The sequence below is a fragment of the Gorilla gorilla genome, chromosome 10, assembly GCF_029281585.2.
Source record: "Gorilla gorilla gorilla isolate KB3781 chromosome 10, NHGRI_mGorGor1-v2.1_pri, whole genome shotgun sequence".
NCBI classification, from domain to species: Eukaryota; Metazoa; Chordata; class Mammalia; order Primates; family Hominidae; genus Gorilla; species Gorilla gorilla.
Window position 1 is genome coordinate 124,259,941 of NC_073234.2, and position 18,499 is coordinate 124,278,439.

Below are 18,499 nucleotides of genomic sequence, written 5' to 3' on the forward strand. Positions count from 1 at the left end.
ATCGAGGACAGAAATGAGGCAGGAGCCAAGGGCGAAGGAAAAAGGGTCCAGAGATAATGTAGGGAGGGGCCTGGGCAGCAAGGGACACCCACCAGGAGGTGGCAACTTCAACCAAGAATGAGTACACCAGCCCAGCGCAGTGGCTCACACCTGGAATCCCAGCACTGCAGGAGGCCGAGGTGGGCGGATCACCTGAGGTCAGGAGTTCGAGACCAGCCTAGCCAACAAGGTGACACCCTGTCTCTACTAAAAATACAAAAATTAGCCAGGCATGGTGGCATGTACCTGTAATCCCAGCTACCTGGGAGGCTGAGGCAGAAGAATCACTTGAACCCAGGAGGCGGAGGTTGCAGTGAGCCGAGATTGCACCACTGCACTCCAGCCTGGTGAAAGAGCAATACTTCGTTTCAAAAAAAAAAAAAAAAAAAAAAAAGCATACACCAGAGGGCCTGGGAGTCCCTACATCATATTAAGATGAAGTACACACAAGATTCTGCAGAGGCACCTACCCCACACTGAAGGAGAAGTGGAAAGACTAGGGAAGGCTTCAATGACCACAAAACAAGTCACAAGAGCAACAAATTGACAAAGAGTATGTTGGGGTCTAACCCAGTGGTTCTCAATGCGGAGCAAGTTCTCTCAACAGGAGACATTGGAAGATGTCTGGAGGCATTTTTCTGGAGGTCACTACTGGCACCTAGTGGGTAGAGGACAGGATCCCACATGTACTGCACAACCCACAACACACAGGATGGTCCCCCAGCAAGAGAGAATGTTCTGGTCCCAAGTATCAACAGTGGGTTGAGAAACTCTGGTCCAATCCAAAAAAGTGCCTGGAGATCTGCCCATGAAAATTAGTCACTTTGAATGTTTCTCAGAAATAACAATGTTACGATCCATTCCTGAAAATTATTGATTTATCTATTCTTGTGCTCTGCCTGTTCACACAAAGGAACTGAGATAAGATTCACAGGAAAATGACATAAGTGACATAATCAAAGACTGGGGAAAAAAAGAAAGAAAATTAAAAGAGAAAAGAGAGCCTTAGGACTGAGGGCTGTGATCCCCCCTGTTTCCCACGCCGGCAGCAGGCCTGGCTGTGTCAGGAAAGCACTGCCCTAAGTGTCTGACTCATTATGAAGTTGCAATTTGAAGAGTGATGACGTGACTTGGGGGTACGGACTTCACAATCATTTAATTCTCGGTCACTCTCTGAGGTTCTCAGATGAAAGGCCATCTCAGGTCAGTTATTCCAGGGAAACTACATCTGCCAAGGAACACATGAAAGAGGTAATTCAGTCCTTTTAGATGAGCCAGGGCCCACAGACAGGAAGCAACTCAAGCGAGGGCGGACCAGGGCAGAACCGGCCTGGCCTAAGTCTCCTGACCCCACACACACTTGCTGTCTCCATCTCACCTTGCTTCTCACCTCAACACGTCTGAACGAGGGCCTTGCCTTTGGGAAACATCCCAGCGCGTTCAAAGCCAAGCAATGAATGCTGCAACTTTGCTATGATCAAATAAAAGCTGCCTGAGTTTTACTTTATGTTTATCAGGTCATTGGCACTTGGTAAAAATAATGCTTTATATAATAATTGAAAATGTATCTAGTAGACACAACACAAATGTCCAACAAAATGTGGTACATCCATACAATGGAGTATTATATAGCCATGAAAAGGAATGAAGTACTGCCACATGCTACAATATGCATGAACTTTGAAAACGTGATGCTGAGTCAAAGAAGCCAGACACAAAAGGCCACACAGGGTGTGATTCCATTTATATAAAATGTCCAGAATAAGCAAATCCATAGATACAGAAAGTAGATTAGTGGTTGCCTAAGGTTAGGGAGAATGGGGCAGGGGGAGGCTGCAGGTGAGGGCTAACGGGTACAGGGTTCCTATTTTGTGGGGGACGAAAATGTTCTGGAATTAGATGGTGGTGGTTGCACAATCTCATGTATATACTAAAAACCACTGAATTGTACACTTTAAAATGGCAAATTTATGGTATGTAACTAAAAAATAAGACCTTAAAATGCGTAAGACAAGAACAGATTAGGTTGCAAGTAACTCTAGGAACATGGGGTTTTGAATCAGAAATCTGGGCTGACAGGTTCAGCCTGAAGCCAACCTCTCCCCTTACCTCACATAAGCTTTTGTGATGAGAACCTGAGATTGAGTGCATAAATTGCCAGACAGCAGTGATAGGAACAGAAAACAGCCCCTCCTCGCTGTGGGAAGGAAAGGCTCCTGCAACCTAACTTCTCAGTAGCAGACTATTGATCGCCAGTGTTCTTTTGCCTCTAATCAGCGTGTAGAGGGGGATTACTAGAACCTTCTGTGTGTAGATAACTCATGAATGGCCTCTCCTCTCCAAGGAGGGGGCTGTGAAGGTTCAACTTCCCAGCCACTCTGAAAATGTCCCTGCCAATCCCAGCAAAACAAGGCTGAAGAACTACCCTACCAGGAGACAGGGCTGTCAAGCCAAATGCAAACATTCTTCTCTTGACTCACACAGACACACAAACCTCCCCCGTGTTATCAGTCAACTTCCCCCACTCCCTCCCACAAAGAAAGGGGCTGAAGAGCCCAGATGCCGGCTGCGGAACTTCCTGGGCCTGGGACCGCAGGGCCGCTCCTCCAGTCTTCTCTAAACACAGCTAAGGGTCTGCAGGCGGACACTCAGCCTTGTTATAGGTAAGAGTTTAGACCAGAGGCCTTGACGGGTTCTTCAAGAGATGGTGGGCAAGATTGCGCGACCAGAGGGTCATCCCTGCAGCTACAGAGGGCTGGCCTGCTCAGAGGCCCAAGGCCCCAGCCTAGCACAAGCCAGGCCAACCCTGCAGGCTAAGAGGGCAACAGTGCCCTCAATCAACCCCAGAGGAAAAAGTGGCCAGGCAAACGGACCTGGGCCACACACAGACCCACAAAAACGCGCACAGTGCCAGGACACGCAACCCAGGAATGCACCTATGCAATCTCCCAGAATGGGTCACAGCCACACAGAAAGATAGATGCACATAAACACACAGGCCTGAGTGATGTTACAGAAAGGAAAAGCCAGACTAAGGCTGCACACACAGACGTGAGACACAGCCACACAGAGCCCACAGCACGCTCGGTCACCGTCACACAGTGACACGGGCACGCCTACAGACAGAACTCCAGAGGCGGCAGGCGGGGAAACAATCTCACACGTTTGTAGGGGCACTCCCAGATGCCTGTCTCACGCTGGCACAGTCCCCGGACGGCAGGTCAGCAACAGTCACATCTCACATCGCACAGCCAGGCATACAGGCAAAGGGCCTAGAACTACCCCGGCCACAGGTCTCAGAACCAGCGGCTCACGCAGTCACCCAATCAAGGGTCCCAGTTGCACATCCAGTCACCCCTGGACCCTGGTCACACTGCAGAGTCACTCACAAATGGGAGTCCCGACAGACGCACAGTCCTCCCCAGACAGAGGTCAACCCAAGATGGGGGTCACACCTGAAATCACAGTCCCCACACAATCACGAGGTCACATCTGCACACACAGTCTCTGCACAGTCACCCTCAGGGGTCACAACGCACACAGTCTCCGCCTAACAGGGGTCACCCCAAGATGGGGGTAACCCCCTGATGTGGGTCACAGCGCACACACAGTATCCTGCAGACACTCCCAGAGGGGTCGCACTGCATACATAGTCCCTGCAAAGTCGCCCCCCGATAGGGGTCACACCGCACACAAAGTCCCCGCACAGCTCCCCCAGACAGGGTCACATCGCACACAGTCCTCGCACGGTCACCCTGGTCCGGCTGCCCGGCTCTGTTCCTACGGCGGGGCCCCCAGGAGCCCGCGCAGCCGCCCCCCTGCCCCGCACGCGCGGCCCCAGCTCCGGCGGCCTCGGCGCGGCGTCCGGCGGGCCGGGCCGGGCGCGGCGAGCCTGGGGCTCACCTCGCTGTTGCTGGCCGAGGAGGAGGCGGCGCTGGGCGTGGGCGAGCGCTGCAGGGTCACCAGGGCCATGGCTGCGGCGCGGTGCGAGGGCGCCACAGACCTCTCGAGCCAGAGCCGCCACCGCCACCGCCGCCCGGGCCGGGCCCGGGGCCTCCTGGAGCCGCGCGCGGGCGGCCGGGCCGAGCCGGGCCGGGCCCGCCCCTCCCCCTCGGCGTCGCCACCGCCCCCGCCCCCAGCTCCCGCCTCCCGCGCCGGCGCGCGCCGGCCTCAGTGCGCGGAGTGGGCGGGGAAGCGGGCAGGGCGGGGCGAGGAGGCGCGCGTGCGCGGGGGCCCTGAGGGCTGCCCGAGGCCTCGGCTGGTCGATCACGTCCCTCGCGCGCCCGACACACGCGCCCCCGCCCGCGCGCCCCGCTATCTGGCCTGGGACTCGGGGGCGCGCGCGCCGCCCGGAGCCCGTACGCCCCAGGGGCCCTGCCCGCTGCTCTGCCTGGGGAAACTGAGGCCCGGCGACCGTACAGACAGGACTGTACAGCGACCAGGAAATAAAAGACGTCCTGGGGCCGGGCGCGGTGGCTCACGCCTGTAATCCCAGCACTTTGGGAGGCTGAGGCGGGCGGATTACGAGGTCAGGAGATCGAGACCATCCTGGCCAACATGGTGAAACCCCGTCTCTACTAAAAATACAAAAATTAGCTGGGCGCAGTAGTGCGCGCCTGTAGTCCCAGCTACTCGGGAGGCTGAGGCAAGAGAATCGCTTGAACCTGGGAGGCGGAGGTTGCAATGAGCTGAGATCGCGCCACTGCACTCCAGCCTGGGCGACAGAGCAAGACTCGGTCTCAAAAAAAAAACCAAAAAACTAAAACAGTAAGCAAAATAGATTCGCCTAACTTTGCAGAGGTTAATCAAGTTATTAGGCACGTTTTTAAAAAAGTATTTTGCTAATCTTTTTCAATGAATTCTTTCTGGGTGTTCTGAAACCCAGCCAACTCCTTGGAGGTCAGGGAAGGCTTCCCAGAAGAGCTTTATTCTGAGGCTTGGGCTTGAGCATAAGCAGGATTAACAGGTGAAAGAACGGAGAGACAGCTCTCCAAGCAGGGGGGATCAGCGTGCCCTGAAGCAGGAAGAAGTTTGTCAACCGGAGGCCAGCACTCAGGGAAGGGAAGAGGGGAGGAATGGCTGGAGTCTCCATCCTCTCTGGAAAGATCGCTCCGGCTGCTGCGTGGATGAGGGACCACGGGGCAGAGGGCTGAGGGAGACCAGGGAGGAGGCTGGTGCTGTTGTCCCTGGGAGAGGTGACCAGTTATGGGGATGGAGAGGGGAACATGGAATAAGATACCAAGAAGGCAATTCTGGCTTGACTTAGTAGTAGGAAACTTTTCTTTTAGCCAAAATCTCATCTCCCGGCTCCCACCCCCAACCTCTGCATGTTGCACAAGCACTCGCAAACGCAGTGGTCCCAGCCTGCCCCGCAGCTTAGCAAATTTGTCTTACTGCCCAACAGGAAACCCACGCAGCCTCCTGGATTCTTCCCCGTCCCTCCCTCTGTCCTGGGGCTGTGACCTCCTCCATATTATTCACAGGGTCTCAGCACGATTCATCTCAAAGGTGATTCTAGTGGGGGGCACTGTAGCTTCTACGAAGCGTTTCTAAGAGGGGATTTGTGGGAATGTTTGTGGTTGCCTTGCTGATGGAGGGGGAGAGCTCCTGGCATTTAGAGTGCAAGAGCCTTGGATGCTAAATGTCTTCCAATGCACTGGACGGTCTCCCCAGGAAGAATTGCTCCATTCCCACAGAATGTTTCCTGGGTGAAAAACCCATTTATAGTAATCTGAAGCCAGAACCTAACTCCATTTCATACATCAACACTAGTCTTCCTTCCTTCCTTCCTGCCTTCCTTCCTTCCTCTCTTTCTTTCTCTCACTTTTTTTCTGAAACAGGGTCTCACTCCCGTCACCCAGGCTGAAGTGCAATGTCACAATCATAGCTCACTGCAGCCTCCATCTCCCAGGCTCAAATCATCCTCCTGCTTCAGTCTCCTGAGTACTACAGGTACACACCACCACGCCCAGCTCCTTTAAAAAAAAAAGTTTAACTATGTTGCCCAGGTAATCCTCCTGCTTCCGCCTTCCAAAGTGCTGGGATTACAGGCAGAAGCCACCATGGCTAGCCTAGTATTTTTTACTGAATTTTCAGAAAGGAGACTATGTTGAAATCCTGTCTCTCCTAAAAATACAAAAAATTAGCCAGGCGTGGTGGCGGGCACCTATAATCTCAGCTACTCAGGAGGCTGAGGCAGGAGAATCACTTGAACCCGGGAGGCAGAGGTTGCAGCAATCTGAGATCGTGCCACTGCACTCCAGCCTGTGTGACACAGCAAGACAGAGAGAAAGAGAGAAAGAGAGAAGGGAAGGGAGGGGAGGGGAGGGGAGAGGAGGGGAGGGGAGGGGAGGAGAGAGGAGGGGAGGGAAAGGAAGGGAAAATATACTTTGTTTTGCTTGAGAGTTTTGTCAAGAGTTGTTCATCCATCCTTAGGGAAAAGGAGGTAATGGATGGCAACACCTCTGCTAATATTAGAGCATCCCACACAAGGTGCCCACAACTGTAGCTGCACTCTAGGTAGACAGACAGTCATAGGTACTTAAATGTCAAATATAAGGCAAAATTGTGGACAAAATTCAGTTGAGTAGAGAATATTTTATTTCTCAAATCCAAGCACATTGATTATTGGCAGGCCCATGCTTCTGAGATGCCCCTGTGTCCTCTCAGGGAGTAGTGGCTGAGCATTTCCACACTGTAATGCATGGTGTTTCATTATGATTTATCTTTCTTTTATGTCTCTCTTAGATTAGTTTTCAAAGTTGAGAGTTTGAGAATCCCCTGGAGAAAATACAGATTGCTAGACCCAACCTCCCAGAGTTTCGAATTCACAAGGTTTGCTGTAGGGCTGGAAAATTTGCACGTCTAACGAATTCCCAGGCAATGCTGATGCTTCTGTCTGGGGACGACAGTCTGAGAACTACTGCCTATACAAATGCAATGGCCTCTTCACCAAGAAATTCCTACCTAGATCTGATCCTGGTACCCGTCCGTGGCCCCCAATCCTAATCCCCCTGCTCTGGCCAGCCTGCTTTTCCACTCACCCCAACTTTTTTGGAGGCAGTCTCCACCCCTTCTCACTTCCTCTTAGAGCCGAGAGCCCTTTTCTTCCCTACAACTAACTCTTGCTAGAAATCACCTCCAAAAAGCTTTCCCTGCCCCTTAAGCAGTGTCATTTCCAGGATCTTGTAGCCCTCACCCTACCCTTAAACACACAGCAAGTGTCAGTCTGCCTTACCACAATGGGTCCATCTCTCTGTCTTGTCCCATTACCGTAGAGCCAGGAACGGTCCCTAAGAAAAGCCTCAGGAGTCAGGCTGGGACCAGCGTGAGGGTGCAAAATGTTAAGAGGGTGCCCCCAGAAACTCAATGATTAAGATAAATAGTATTTTAATGCAATATTTTAGAAAATCAAAATTAATGCCAAATCCATGATAAATAAAATATTTTTTAAATTTGCTTTTTTTTTTTTTTTAATTGAGACAGAGTCTTGCTCTGTTGCGCAGGCTGGAGTGCAGTGTGGCACAATCTCTGCCTCTTGGGTTCAATCAGTTCTCCTGCCTCAGCCTCCCGAGTAGCTGGGATTACAGACCCCCACCATCATGACCGGCTAATTTTTGTATTTTTAGTAGAGATGGGGTTTCACCATGTTGGCCAGGCTGGTCTCAAATTCCTGAAATCAGTGATCTGCCTGCCTCGGCCTCCCAAAATGCTGGGATTACAGGTGTGAGCCACTGCGCCTGGTCAAAATATTTACAAAAAAAATTTTTTTTTATAGTTCTAATTAATGTATTTATAATCAGGTGAGTTACAAAATATATCTGTTTACAAAAATTTTTTAAGAGCCAAGGTCTCATTCTGTCACCCAGGACAGGGTGTAGTGGTGCAATCCTAGCTCACTTCAGCCTTGAACTCTGGGCTCAAGCCATCCTCCTGCCTCTGCCTCCGGAGTACCTGAGACTACAGGTGTACACCACCATGCCTGGCTGACTTTACTTTTGGCAGAAACTGGGTGTTGCTATGTTGCCCAGGCTAGTTTCAAACTCCTGGCGGCACTCAATCCCCTGACCTTGGCCTCCCAAAGCGTTGGGATTACCGGCATGAGCCACCACACCTGGCCAAAGTATCAAATTTTTAAGTAAAAATGGAATCAGTACTGTGTCACTGATTCTTCCGCTTACTTCAGACTTCAGTGTAGCTCAGCAAAGCACTTTTATTGATCCTGTCTTTATCTGATTCTTTTACAACTTTGGCCATTCTAAAGCCTTTTGTGAAAATGGCCTGTGGTTCAGCTGGGCATGGTGGCGTGCACCTGTAATCCCAGCTACTCGGGAGGCTGTGGTAGGAGAATCGCCTGAAACCAGGAGGTGGAGGCTGCAGTGAGCTGAGATCGTGCCACTTTTGACACTCTGTCTCAAAAAAAAAAAAAAAAAAAAAAAAAGCCTGTCAGCTTGACTCCAGTAGCCTCTGAGAGGGTGGAGTGGACAAGGGGAAGTGAAAGCTCCCAGGCCTCAGTCAGGGCAGGTCCCAAGAAGCCCTGGGCATGGAGGAGGAGAACAATCCAGTAGAGGCAGCTCTGAAGTTTTCTCCCATGCATTAGAGCCCTTTCCAATCAGTATCATGATTTTTCATCATATAATAGTTTATTTAATCATCTTTGACCTCCTCCTTGTAGTCCCAGCTCACTTTTGTAACTACTAAAAAACAGTGAGTTATTGAGCTATTTGCTCTCTGCTAAGGCACAATGCAAAGTGCTTTGTGAGTGTGTGGGGGACATGATTTATTAACATGTGAATGTCCCCCCACTTATACTCCAAGATCACCTCCTCCAGGAAGCCTTCCTTGCCCCGTGGCTGGGTTAGGCACCCCTTCTCTGTGCTCCTACAGCCCCTGTGCATTAGTGACAATGGCATTGTGGATCTGCCCTAGGCCCATTTCTGGGTTGGGACACTTTAGGTACATTCATTCTTGTCACCCTGTGATTCTCATTTCATGGGTGAGGAAATTGATGCACAGAGTGGTTAAGGCACTGGCCCCAAGTTATGTAACTAAGGAGTGGTGAACCTGGTTCACCCATGTTTTTCTGCTTTAGAACTCAGGCAAAGACAGGTTCTTCCAGGACAGCCTCAGAAAGGGTTGGTGCAAAAGTAATTGCGGTTTTTGTCAATTTTTTTTAATGGTGCAAAAGTAATTGCGGTTTTGTCATTAATGACCAACTATTAAAAGTAATAGTTCCCTTTTTTTTTTTTTTTGAGATGGAATCTTGCTCTGTTGCCCAGGCTGGAGTGCAGTGGCTTGATCTCGGCTCTCTGCAAACTCCACTTCCTGGGTTCAAGTGATTCTCCTGCCTCAGCCTCCCAAGTAGCTGGGATTACAGGTGCCCACCCCCATGCCCAGCTAATTTTTGTATTTTTAGTAGAAACGGGATTTTACCATGTTGGCCAGGCTGGTCCCGAACTCCTGACCTCAAGTGATCCATCCACCTCGGCCTCCCAAAGTGCTGGAATTACAGGTGTGAGCCACTGCACCTGGCCAATAGTTTGCCTGTTAAAGCAAATAACTTGTAATTTCTCCTTAATTGTTCATTCCAAAATGATATTCAGAGGTAATAAAGCTCTGATAGGCTGAATAATGGCCCGCAAAGATGTCCATATTCCAAATCCCTAGAATCCCTGCCTATGTTACCTTGCATGCTAAGAGGGTTTTACAGATGTGATTAAACTCAGGATGTTTAGATGGGGAAATTTTCCTGGAGGAGGCCCAAGAGGTCCTAATGTAATCACAAGGGTCCTTATAAGAGGGAGGTGAGAAGGTCAGAGTCAGTAGTAAGAGATGTGACAACGGAACTGAGGGATTAGAGTGAAGGAAGAGGCCACAATCCAAGGAATGCAGGCAGTTGCTAAAAGTGGAAAAATGCCAGAAAATGAATTCTCCTTTCAGAGTCTCCAGAAAGAATGGAGCCCTGCTGATATCTTTTTCTTTTCTTTTTTGAGACAGGGTCTTGCTCACAGAGCTGTCACCCAGGCTGGAGTGCAGTGGCATTATCATAGCTCACAGCAGCCTCGACCTCCAGGGCTCAAGGGATTCTCCCACCTCAGCCTCCTGAGTAGCTGGGACACACCACAGACACACACCACTATGCCCGGTTGCCTTTTTTTTATTATTATTATACTTTAAGTTCTGGAGTACATGTGCAGAAAGTGCAGGCTTGTTACATAGGTAGGTATACACGTGCCGTGGTGGTTTGCTGCACCCATCAACCCGTCATCTGCATTAGATATTTCTCCTAATGTTATCCCTCCCCTGGCCCACCACCCCCTGACTGGCCCCGGTGTGTGATGTTCCCCAAGCCCGGTTGATTTTTAAGGGTTTTTTGTTTGTTTGTTTGTTTTTTTAGAGATGAGGGTCTCAGCTGGGTGCAGTGGCTCATGCCTGTAATTCCAGCACTTTGGGAGGTAAGGCGGGCAGATTGCTTCAGCCCAGGAGTTCAAGACCAGCCTGGGCAACATGGCGAAACCAAAAAATGCAAAAAATTACCTGGACATGGTGGCACATGCCTGAGGCTGAGATGGGAGTATTGTCTGAGCCTGGGAGATCAAGGCTGCAGTGAGCCATGATCATGCCACTGTGCTCCAGCCTGGTTGATGGGGTGAGACCCTGTGTCTAAAAAATAAAAGAAATGAAGGTCTTGCTATGTTTCCTAGGCTGGTCTTGAACTCCTAGGCTCAAGCAATCCTCCTGGCTTAGCCACTCCAGTTGCTTGGATTACAGGCACAAGCCACCATGTCCAATCCTGGCAACGTCTTGATTTTAGACTTCTGATCTCTACAATTGCAAGAGAATAAATTTATGTTGTTTTAAGCCACTAAATCTCTGGGAATTTGTTACAGCAGCCATACGAAATGAATATAAAACTCAACCTCCATTTGGGCTTTAAAAAACATATCATTATAATGCCATTACCCAGTATGTTCCAGGTGCTTCCCAAGCGTTGTGTCATTTTCTCATTCACTCAACTCATCCAATAAACTATGTTTGTTGCTCTCCTGGGCACTAGTCTAGGAATCTGGGTTCCATCAGTGAACAAAATGGAATCACTGCCCTTGAAGAGCATTCAATCAAGTGGGAAATATAGTAAAAAAAAATATATATATGCAAATATGTTTAAAATCATATATGGTAAATATATTGCATTTAAATGAATTAATAGGCCGGGCACGGTGGCTCATGCCTGTAATCCCAGCACTTTGGGAGGCTGAGGCCAGTGGATCACTTGAGGCCAGGAGTTCGAGACCAGCCTGGCCAACATGGCGAAACCCCGTCTCTACTAAAAGTACAAAAATTAGCCAGTTGTGGTGGTGGGTGCCTGTAATCCCAGCTACTCGGGAGGCTGAGGCACAAAAATCGCTTGAACTGAGGGGGTGCGGAGGTTGCAGTGAGCCGAGATCACGCCACTGCACTCCAGCCTGGGTGACAGAGTGAGACTGTCTCAAAATAATAATAATAATAATTAATTAAATGAATTAATATTGGTAAGGGTCTTAGAACAAGATAGGCACTGATATGTGTCAAATAAATGAAATATGATGTCCAGTCATGAAAAAGCTTGGGAGAAAAACAAAGCAGGCTAAGGGCAGAGTAATGGAGGAGCCACTTAGACAAGTGGTCAGGGAAGCTTCTGGGTGAGGTGATATTTGAGCAGAGGAATCACCATGACAGCCCCACCAGGGAGGTGTAGAAACCCTGGGATCTGCCTGGTTCATTCAAACTGGCCTCCCCACTAAGGAACTGTGAGGTTACAGGTCAGGTACTTTTTCTGAGACCCATTTTCTTTCTGTCTGTGTCACCCAGGCTGGAGCGCAGTGGCGCGATCTCGGCTCACTGCAACCTCCTCCCCCCAGGCTCAAGTGATCCTCCCACCTCAGCCTCTTGAGTAGCTAGGATTACAGGTGTGTGCCACCATACCCAGCTAATTTTTGTATTTTTAGTAGAGTCGGCGTTTCACCATGTTGGCCAGGCCAGGCTGCCGCCTTGGCTTCCCACAGTGCTGGGATTACAGGTGTGAGCCTTCAGACCCAGCCGAGACCCACTGTCTTTCTCTGTAAAATTGATATGAAAGTGATAGTGCTCGGCCGGGCATGGTGGCTCACGCCTGTAATCCCAGCACTTTGGGAGGCCAAGGTGGGCAGATAACCTGAGGTCAGGAGTTCAAGACCAGCCTGTCCAAGACGGTGAAACGCTGTCTCTACTGAAAATACAAAAATTAGCCAGGTGTGGTGGTGAGTGCCTATAATCTCAGCTACTCAGGAGGCTGAGGCAGGAGAATCGCTTGAACCCAGGGGGCAGAGGTTACAGTGAGTCGAGGTCCCGCCACTTCACTCCAGCCTGGACAACAAAGCAAGACTCCATCTCAAAAAAAAAAAGAAAAGAAAAGAAAAGAAAAGAAAAGAAAGTGGTAGTGCTGACCTCAGAGCTTGGTTGTGTCAATTGAACAGCATACTATGCAGGAAAGGCAGAGCGTGCTGTCCTATTTACTAATAGTACCTAAGGTGTTGGGTTGAATTGTGTCCCCACAAAATTCACTAGTCCCTGTGAATGGGACCTTATTTGGAAATGAGGTCTTTGCAGCTGATCAAGTTAAGATGAGGTCATTAGGGCGGGGCCCTATTCGCATATGACTGTGTCCGTATGAAAAGGGGGAAATTTGCTGGGCGGGGTGGCTCACGCCTATAATCCCAGCACTTTGGGAGGCCAAGGCGGGTGGATCACCTGAGGTCAGGAGTTCGAGACCAGCCTGACCAACATGGAGAAACCCCGTCTCTATTAAAAATACAAAATTAGCCAGGCATAGTGGTGCATGTCTGTAGTCCCAGCTACTTGGGAGGCTGAGGCAAGAGAATCACTTGAACCCAGCGGGTGGAGGTTGCAGTGAACTGAGATTGCACCATTGCACTCCAGCCTGGGCAACAAGAGCGAAACTGCATCTCAAAAAATAAACAAACAAACAAATAAATAAATAAATAATAAAAGGGGAAATTTGGACCCAGAGCCAAGGGGAAAATGCTTCCTGAAGGTTGGAGTTGTGCTGCCACAAGCCAAAGAGCACCCGAGATGGTCAGCAAACCACCAGAGCTAGGAGTGAGGAGTGAGGAGCAGATTTGCGTGGCCTTCTGAAGAAACCAGCAACTCGATTTCAGAGTTCCAGGCTCCAGAACTGTGAGAGTAAATGCCTGTGGTTTAAGCCTCCCAGTTTGTGGCACTTTGTTACAGCAGCCATAGGAAAGGAACGCATCTAACATGATCATTTCATCAGCTGCAGAAAATGAGGCTCAGAGCAAGGCTAGGGTTTGAACCCAGGCCAACTAGACCCCAGACCACATGCATGGGTTGTTGGCCTTTCTAGCCTGGGAGGTGACAGTTTGGATGTTCCACTATTTGCAGGGAACGGTGTTCAGAGGACTCAAAGCTTCAGCCACCTGGGCCAGGGTGTCCAGGGTTGGATATGGAAGTCAGGTATCTAGGGCTTCTGATGAAGCATCGCTCTGGGTGGGTCAATAGGCACCAGCAGCCAGGCAGTTGAGGGATCTCTGCCCCTGTGCGGAGTTGGCTGAAGCCTCCCTTCCTCTACCCATCCCTTCATTTAACCTGCTTGCCAGATTGAGGTGTTCCCTGGCCTCTGCCAGGGGTGTATTCACCTGAGTTTGCCTTTTATTCACTATGATCACAAGCAACACACTGACCCTTGCTGGGCCTCAGAATCTCAACTCTTGGTGGGGTGCGGTGGCCCATGCTGGTAATCCCAGCACTGGGAGGCCAAGGTGGGTGAATCACTTGAGGCCAGGAGTTAGAGACCAGCCTGGCCAACATGGCAAAAACCTGTCTCTACTAAAAATACAAAAATTAGCCAGGCATGGTGGCATGCACCTGTAGTCCCAGCTGCTCAGGAGGCTGATGCACAAGAATCACTTGAATCCAGGAGATGGAGGTTGCAATGAGCCAAGATCACACCACTGCACTCCAGCCTGGGTGACGGAGTGAGACTCTGTCTCAAAAAACAAACAAAAGAATCTCAACTCTTAATATGGAATGATTAATGTCCTATAAGAAAGCATTGGTTAGATCAATTGGGTATATGCATGTGATGTCCCTCCTTGATAGCTCTCAGTGGTCCTCATCTCCTGATATTCATGCCCTGTGGAGTCTCTTCACATAATAAATAGAACTGACCTGTGTAACCACTAGGATATCACAGATACGACAGCATGTGGCTTCTGAGGCTAGGGGTCATAAAAGACACTGAAGCTGCTGTCTTGCTGTCTCTTGGATTTCTCATTCTGGGGGAATCCAGCTACCAGGTCATGGGGACATTTAGGACATTTAAGCAGCCAAAGAGAGAGGGCCGCATGGCAAGAAACTGAGGTCTCCTGCCAATGACCAGCACTAACCTATTGTCATGTGAATGCACCACCTTGAAAATGGATCCTCCAGCCCCAGTCAGGCCTTTATTTATTTATTTACTTATTAATTGAGACCGGGTCTCATTCTGTCTCCCAGGCTGGAGTACAGTGGCACCATCTTGGCTCGCTGTAACCTCTGCCTCCTGGGTTCAAGCGATTCTCATGCTTCAGCCTCCCAAGTAGCTGGGATTACAGGCGTGCGCTACCATGCCCAGCTAGTTTTTTTGTATTTTTAGTAGAGACAGGGTTTCGCCATGTTGCCCAGGCTGGTCTCAAACTCCTGGCCTCCAGTGATCTGCCTATCTCGGACCCCCAAAGTGCTGAGATTACAGGCAAGAGCCATTGTGCCAGGCCCCCCTTTCAAGCCTTCAGGTGAGATCACAGCCATGGCCAACATCTGGAGTGCAACCTCATGAGACACTCTGAGCCAGAGCTGCCCAGCTGAGCTGCTTCCAGATTCCAGGCGCAAAGAAAATGTATGAGATAATAAATGTTTATTGTTTTAAGCTGCTAAATTTTAAGGTAACTTGTTATGCAGCAATAGATAACTTTTACATGCTGCCATAAAAATATTATAAAACCATGCACTAGTACAGAAAGATTTTTATAAAATATTAAGTGGAAGAAAAAAAAAGCAGGCCACCAAACAGCATAGGACAGTAGACCCCATTTTTGAAAGAAAAATATGAAGAGTTAAAAAACTCTACCAAAAGGGGAAAAAAAAGAGGGCATCAATGGAGAGATGGAGAAGCTTTGTTTTTGGATGGGAAGACTCAGTATGGTAGAGTTAACAACCTCTCGAAATTAAATTAAATGGAAATGCTATTGAAATCCCACTTGATTCTTTTGAATGTAGGGATCTTTACAACAGATAACTGGACAAGCTAACATTTATTGGGTATATATGTGCGTTGCATCACGTGACAGTCACTGTTTCATCTTAATTCCACCATAGGAGAAAGTCCCTCTTTATTTAATTTTTCTGAGAGTAAAGTACTGCTATTACCTGTTCCCCTTCCCATTTTACTTAGGAGGTTTCAAGAGGGGACTTGTCTGAGATCCTGGAAACCGTGGAGGTGAGATGACATCAAGCATGTTTGATATTTACATGTGTGCCCTTGGGCCTCCTGCCACATGGCCTCCCCACTGTGCCCTGGTTTCCCTAAGTACCAGCCCAAGGACACATGGATAGGAAAGGTGGAGCTGGGGCACCAGCCCAGTCTGCCTGACTCCAGAGTGAGTCCCTGGTCTTAATCACTAAACCACCCCAGAAAAGTAACCGTGGGAGAAGAGACCTGCAAACTAGGAAAAAGAAGATTAAAGGGAAGGAATCTGTTCTGCTAGATATTAAAACATATGACAAAGCTGTAGAAATTAAAACAGAATGGGGCCGGGTGCAGCAGCTTACGCCTGTAATCCCAGCACTTTGGGAGGCCGAGGTGGGTGGATCACCTGAGGTCAGGAGTTCTAGATCAGTGTGACCAATATGGTGAAAACCTGTCTCTACTACAAGTATAAAAATTAGCCGGGCATAGTGGTGTGCACCTGTAGTCCCAGCTACTCTGCAGGCTGAGCCAGGAGAATTGCTTGAACCTGGGAGGCAGAGCGTCCCAGTGAGCCAAGGTCACACTACTACACTCCAGCCTGGGCTACAGAGCGAGACTCCAGCTCAAAAAAAAAAAAAAAGAAAAGAAAAAAAAAAGAAGAAAAAAAAAAAACCGGGCGCAGTGGCTCATGCCTGTAATCCCAGCACTTTGGGAGGCTGAGGTGGGTGGATCACCTGAGGTCAGAAATTCAAGACCAGCCTGGCCAACATGGTGAAACCCTGTCTCTACTAAAAACACAAAATCAGCCGGGTGTGGTGCTGCATGCGTATAATCCCAGCTACTTGGGAGACTGAGGCAAGAGAATCCCTTGAACCTGGAAGGCAGAGGTTGCAGTGAACCAAGACTGCGCCACTGCACTCCAGCCTGGGCAACAAGAGCGAAACTCCATCTCAAAAACAAAACAAAACAAAAACAAAAACAAACATAGAATGGGTGCTGGCCTAGAAAGCCACAAACAGATGAATGGAGCACAACATTAAGTCCAGGAATAGACTCAAACACACAGGAAAGTCTGGTGAACGATAATAGGAGGCAGGTATCTGTGAAGCGTGGAGTAAGAGTGAGTTACTCAACCAACAGTTCTGCTGCCACTGGCTAGCAAGTAAATGTGGATCCCTACCCCACTGCTAGTCTCCAAAATTAATTCCAAATGAGTCAAATAGTTACATGTTTAAAAAAACCTTCAAAAGTTGCCAGGCACGGTGGCTCATGCCTGTAATCCCAGCACTTTGGGAGGCCAAGGCGGGTGGATCACCTGAGGTCAGGAGTTCTAGATTAGTGTGACCAATATAGCAAAACCCCACCTCTACTAAAAACACAAAAATTAGCTGGGCATGGTCGAGGGTGCCTATCGTCCCAGCTACTCAGGAGGCTGAGCCAGGAGAATTACTAGAACCCAGGAGGCAGAGGTTGCAGTGAGCCAAGATCACACCACCCACACTCCAGCCTGGGCAACAGAGTGAGACTCAGTCTCAGAAAAAACAAAAACAAAAACAAAAACCTTCAAAAGTTATAGAAAGTCTGTGTGAGTAATTTTTAATATGAAGCAAGGGAGAGAGATGAAGCAGGGTTTCTAAACATGACTATAGCCATATAAAAATATGTTATAAAGCTGGGCGCGGTGGCTCACGCCTGTAATCCCAGCACTTTGGGAGGCTGAGGCGGGTGGATCACCTGAGGTCAGGAGTTTGAGACCAGCCTGACCAACATGGAGAAACCCCGTCTCTACTAAAAATACAAAAACTAGCTGGGTATGGTGGCGCATGTCTGTAATCCCAGCTCCTCGGGAGGCTGAGGCAGGAGAATTGCTTGAAGTCGGGAGGTGGAGGTTGCAGTGAGCCGAGATCGCACCATTGCACTCCAGCCTGGGCAACAAGAGCGAAACTCCGACTCAAAAAAAAAAAAGTTATAAAACCACACACCACTATAAAGAAATGGTAATGCAAAAATCATAAAGGACGAAAAAAAAAGAAATAGATTTAACTACAAAAAAGTTTTTGTTTTGCTTTTGTTTTTTTAGAGTTAGAGTCTTGTTCTTTTTCCCAGGCTGGTACAATCATAGCTCACTGCCACCTTGAACTCTTGGGCTCAAGCAATCCTCCTGCCTCTGAAACTGCGTTTGCAAAAATTATAACTGAGAAAATGATGACAGTGAAAGAGATCTGACCTAACTGACTCCATCTTGCTTCTAACCTCCAAGTTGTCCGTGTTCATTCCTGGGTGTAGGCCAAACTAACTTTGGGAGGAATTTAGTTTATAGTTTAACTTTGTCAAAGTTTAACTAAGATGTTAATAGCCCATTTTCCAAAACAAACCCCCTTCCTGCCTGGGGACTAGACTGCCTTTGCAGGACTAACAAATTATTATAGCTACCAGATTAGAAATTATGGTTTAGGAGTCATGCAGCTGAAGCCTACAAGATTCTGAATCTCCCAAATTGCTCCTGGAGATAACATCACCGTTGTAAAACCTAAGATCAGTGCTTGACATATTTTGCAGACCTCACACTCGATGGATCAGCTGGCACTACCCAAATGGATAAACAGGCTCATCTGATCTGTGGTCCCCACCCAGAAACTGACCCAGCACAAGAGGACCGCTTCAACTCCCTGTAACTTTGCCTTCAACCTGAACAATCAACACTCCCCTACTTTCTGACCCCCTACCCACCAAATTACCCTTAAAAACCTTGGCCAGGCGCAGTGGCTCATGCCTGTAATCCCAGCACTTTGGGAAGCTAAGGCAGGCGGATCACCTGAGGTCAGGGTTCGAGACCAACCATGGCCAACATAGTGAAACCCCATCTCTACTAAAAATACAAAATTAGCCAGGTGTGGTAGTGGGCGCCTGTAATCCCAGCTACTCAGGAGGCTGAGGCAGGAGAATCGCCTGAACCCG

General features: G+C 49.0%; 1 protein-coding gene and 1 pseudogene across 1 annotated transcript in view; one reads left to right on the top strand and one right to left on the bottom strand.

Annotated features, from left to right (window-relative positions):
- Nucleotides 1–4,144, bottom strand: part of SSH1 (slingshot protein phosphatase 1) — a 74,926-nt gene extending 70,782 nt beyond the window's left edge. Inside the window, exon 1 of the mRNA XM_031000635.3 lies at nucleotides 3,943–4,144. Within this exon, the coding sequence (XP_030856495.2) occupies nucleotides 3,943–4,011 (69 nt within the window). The 5' untranslated portion in view covers nucleotides 4,012–4,144. The remainder of the gene's footprint in view (nucleotides 1–3,942) is intronic.
- LOC129526019 (basic proline-rich protein-like) overlaps nucleotides 1–18,499 on the top strand; it is a 328,162-nt pseudogene that overhangs the window by 274,039 nt on the left and 35,624 nt on the right.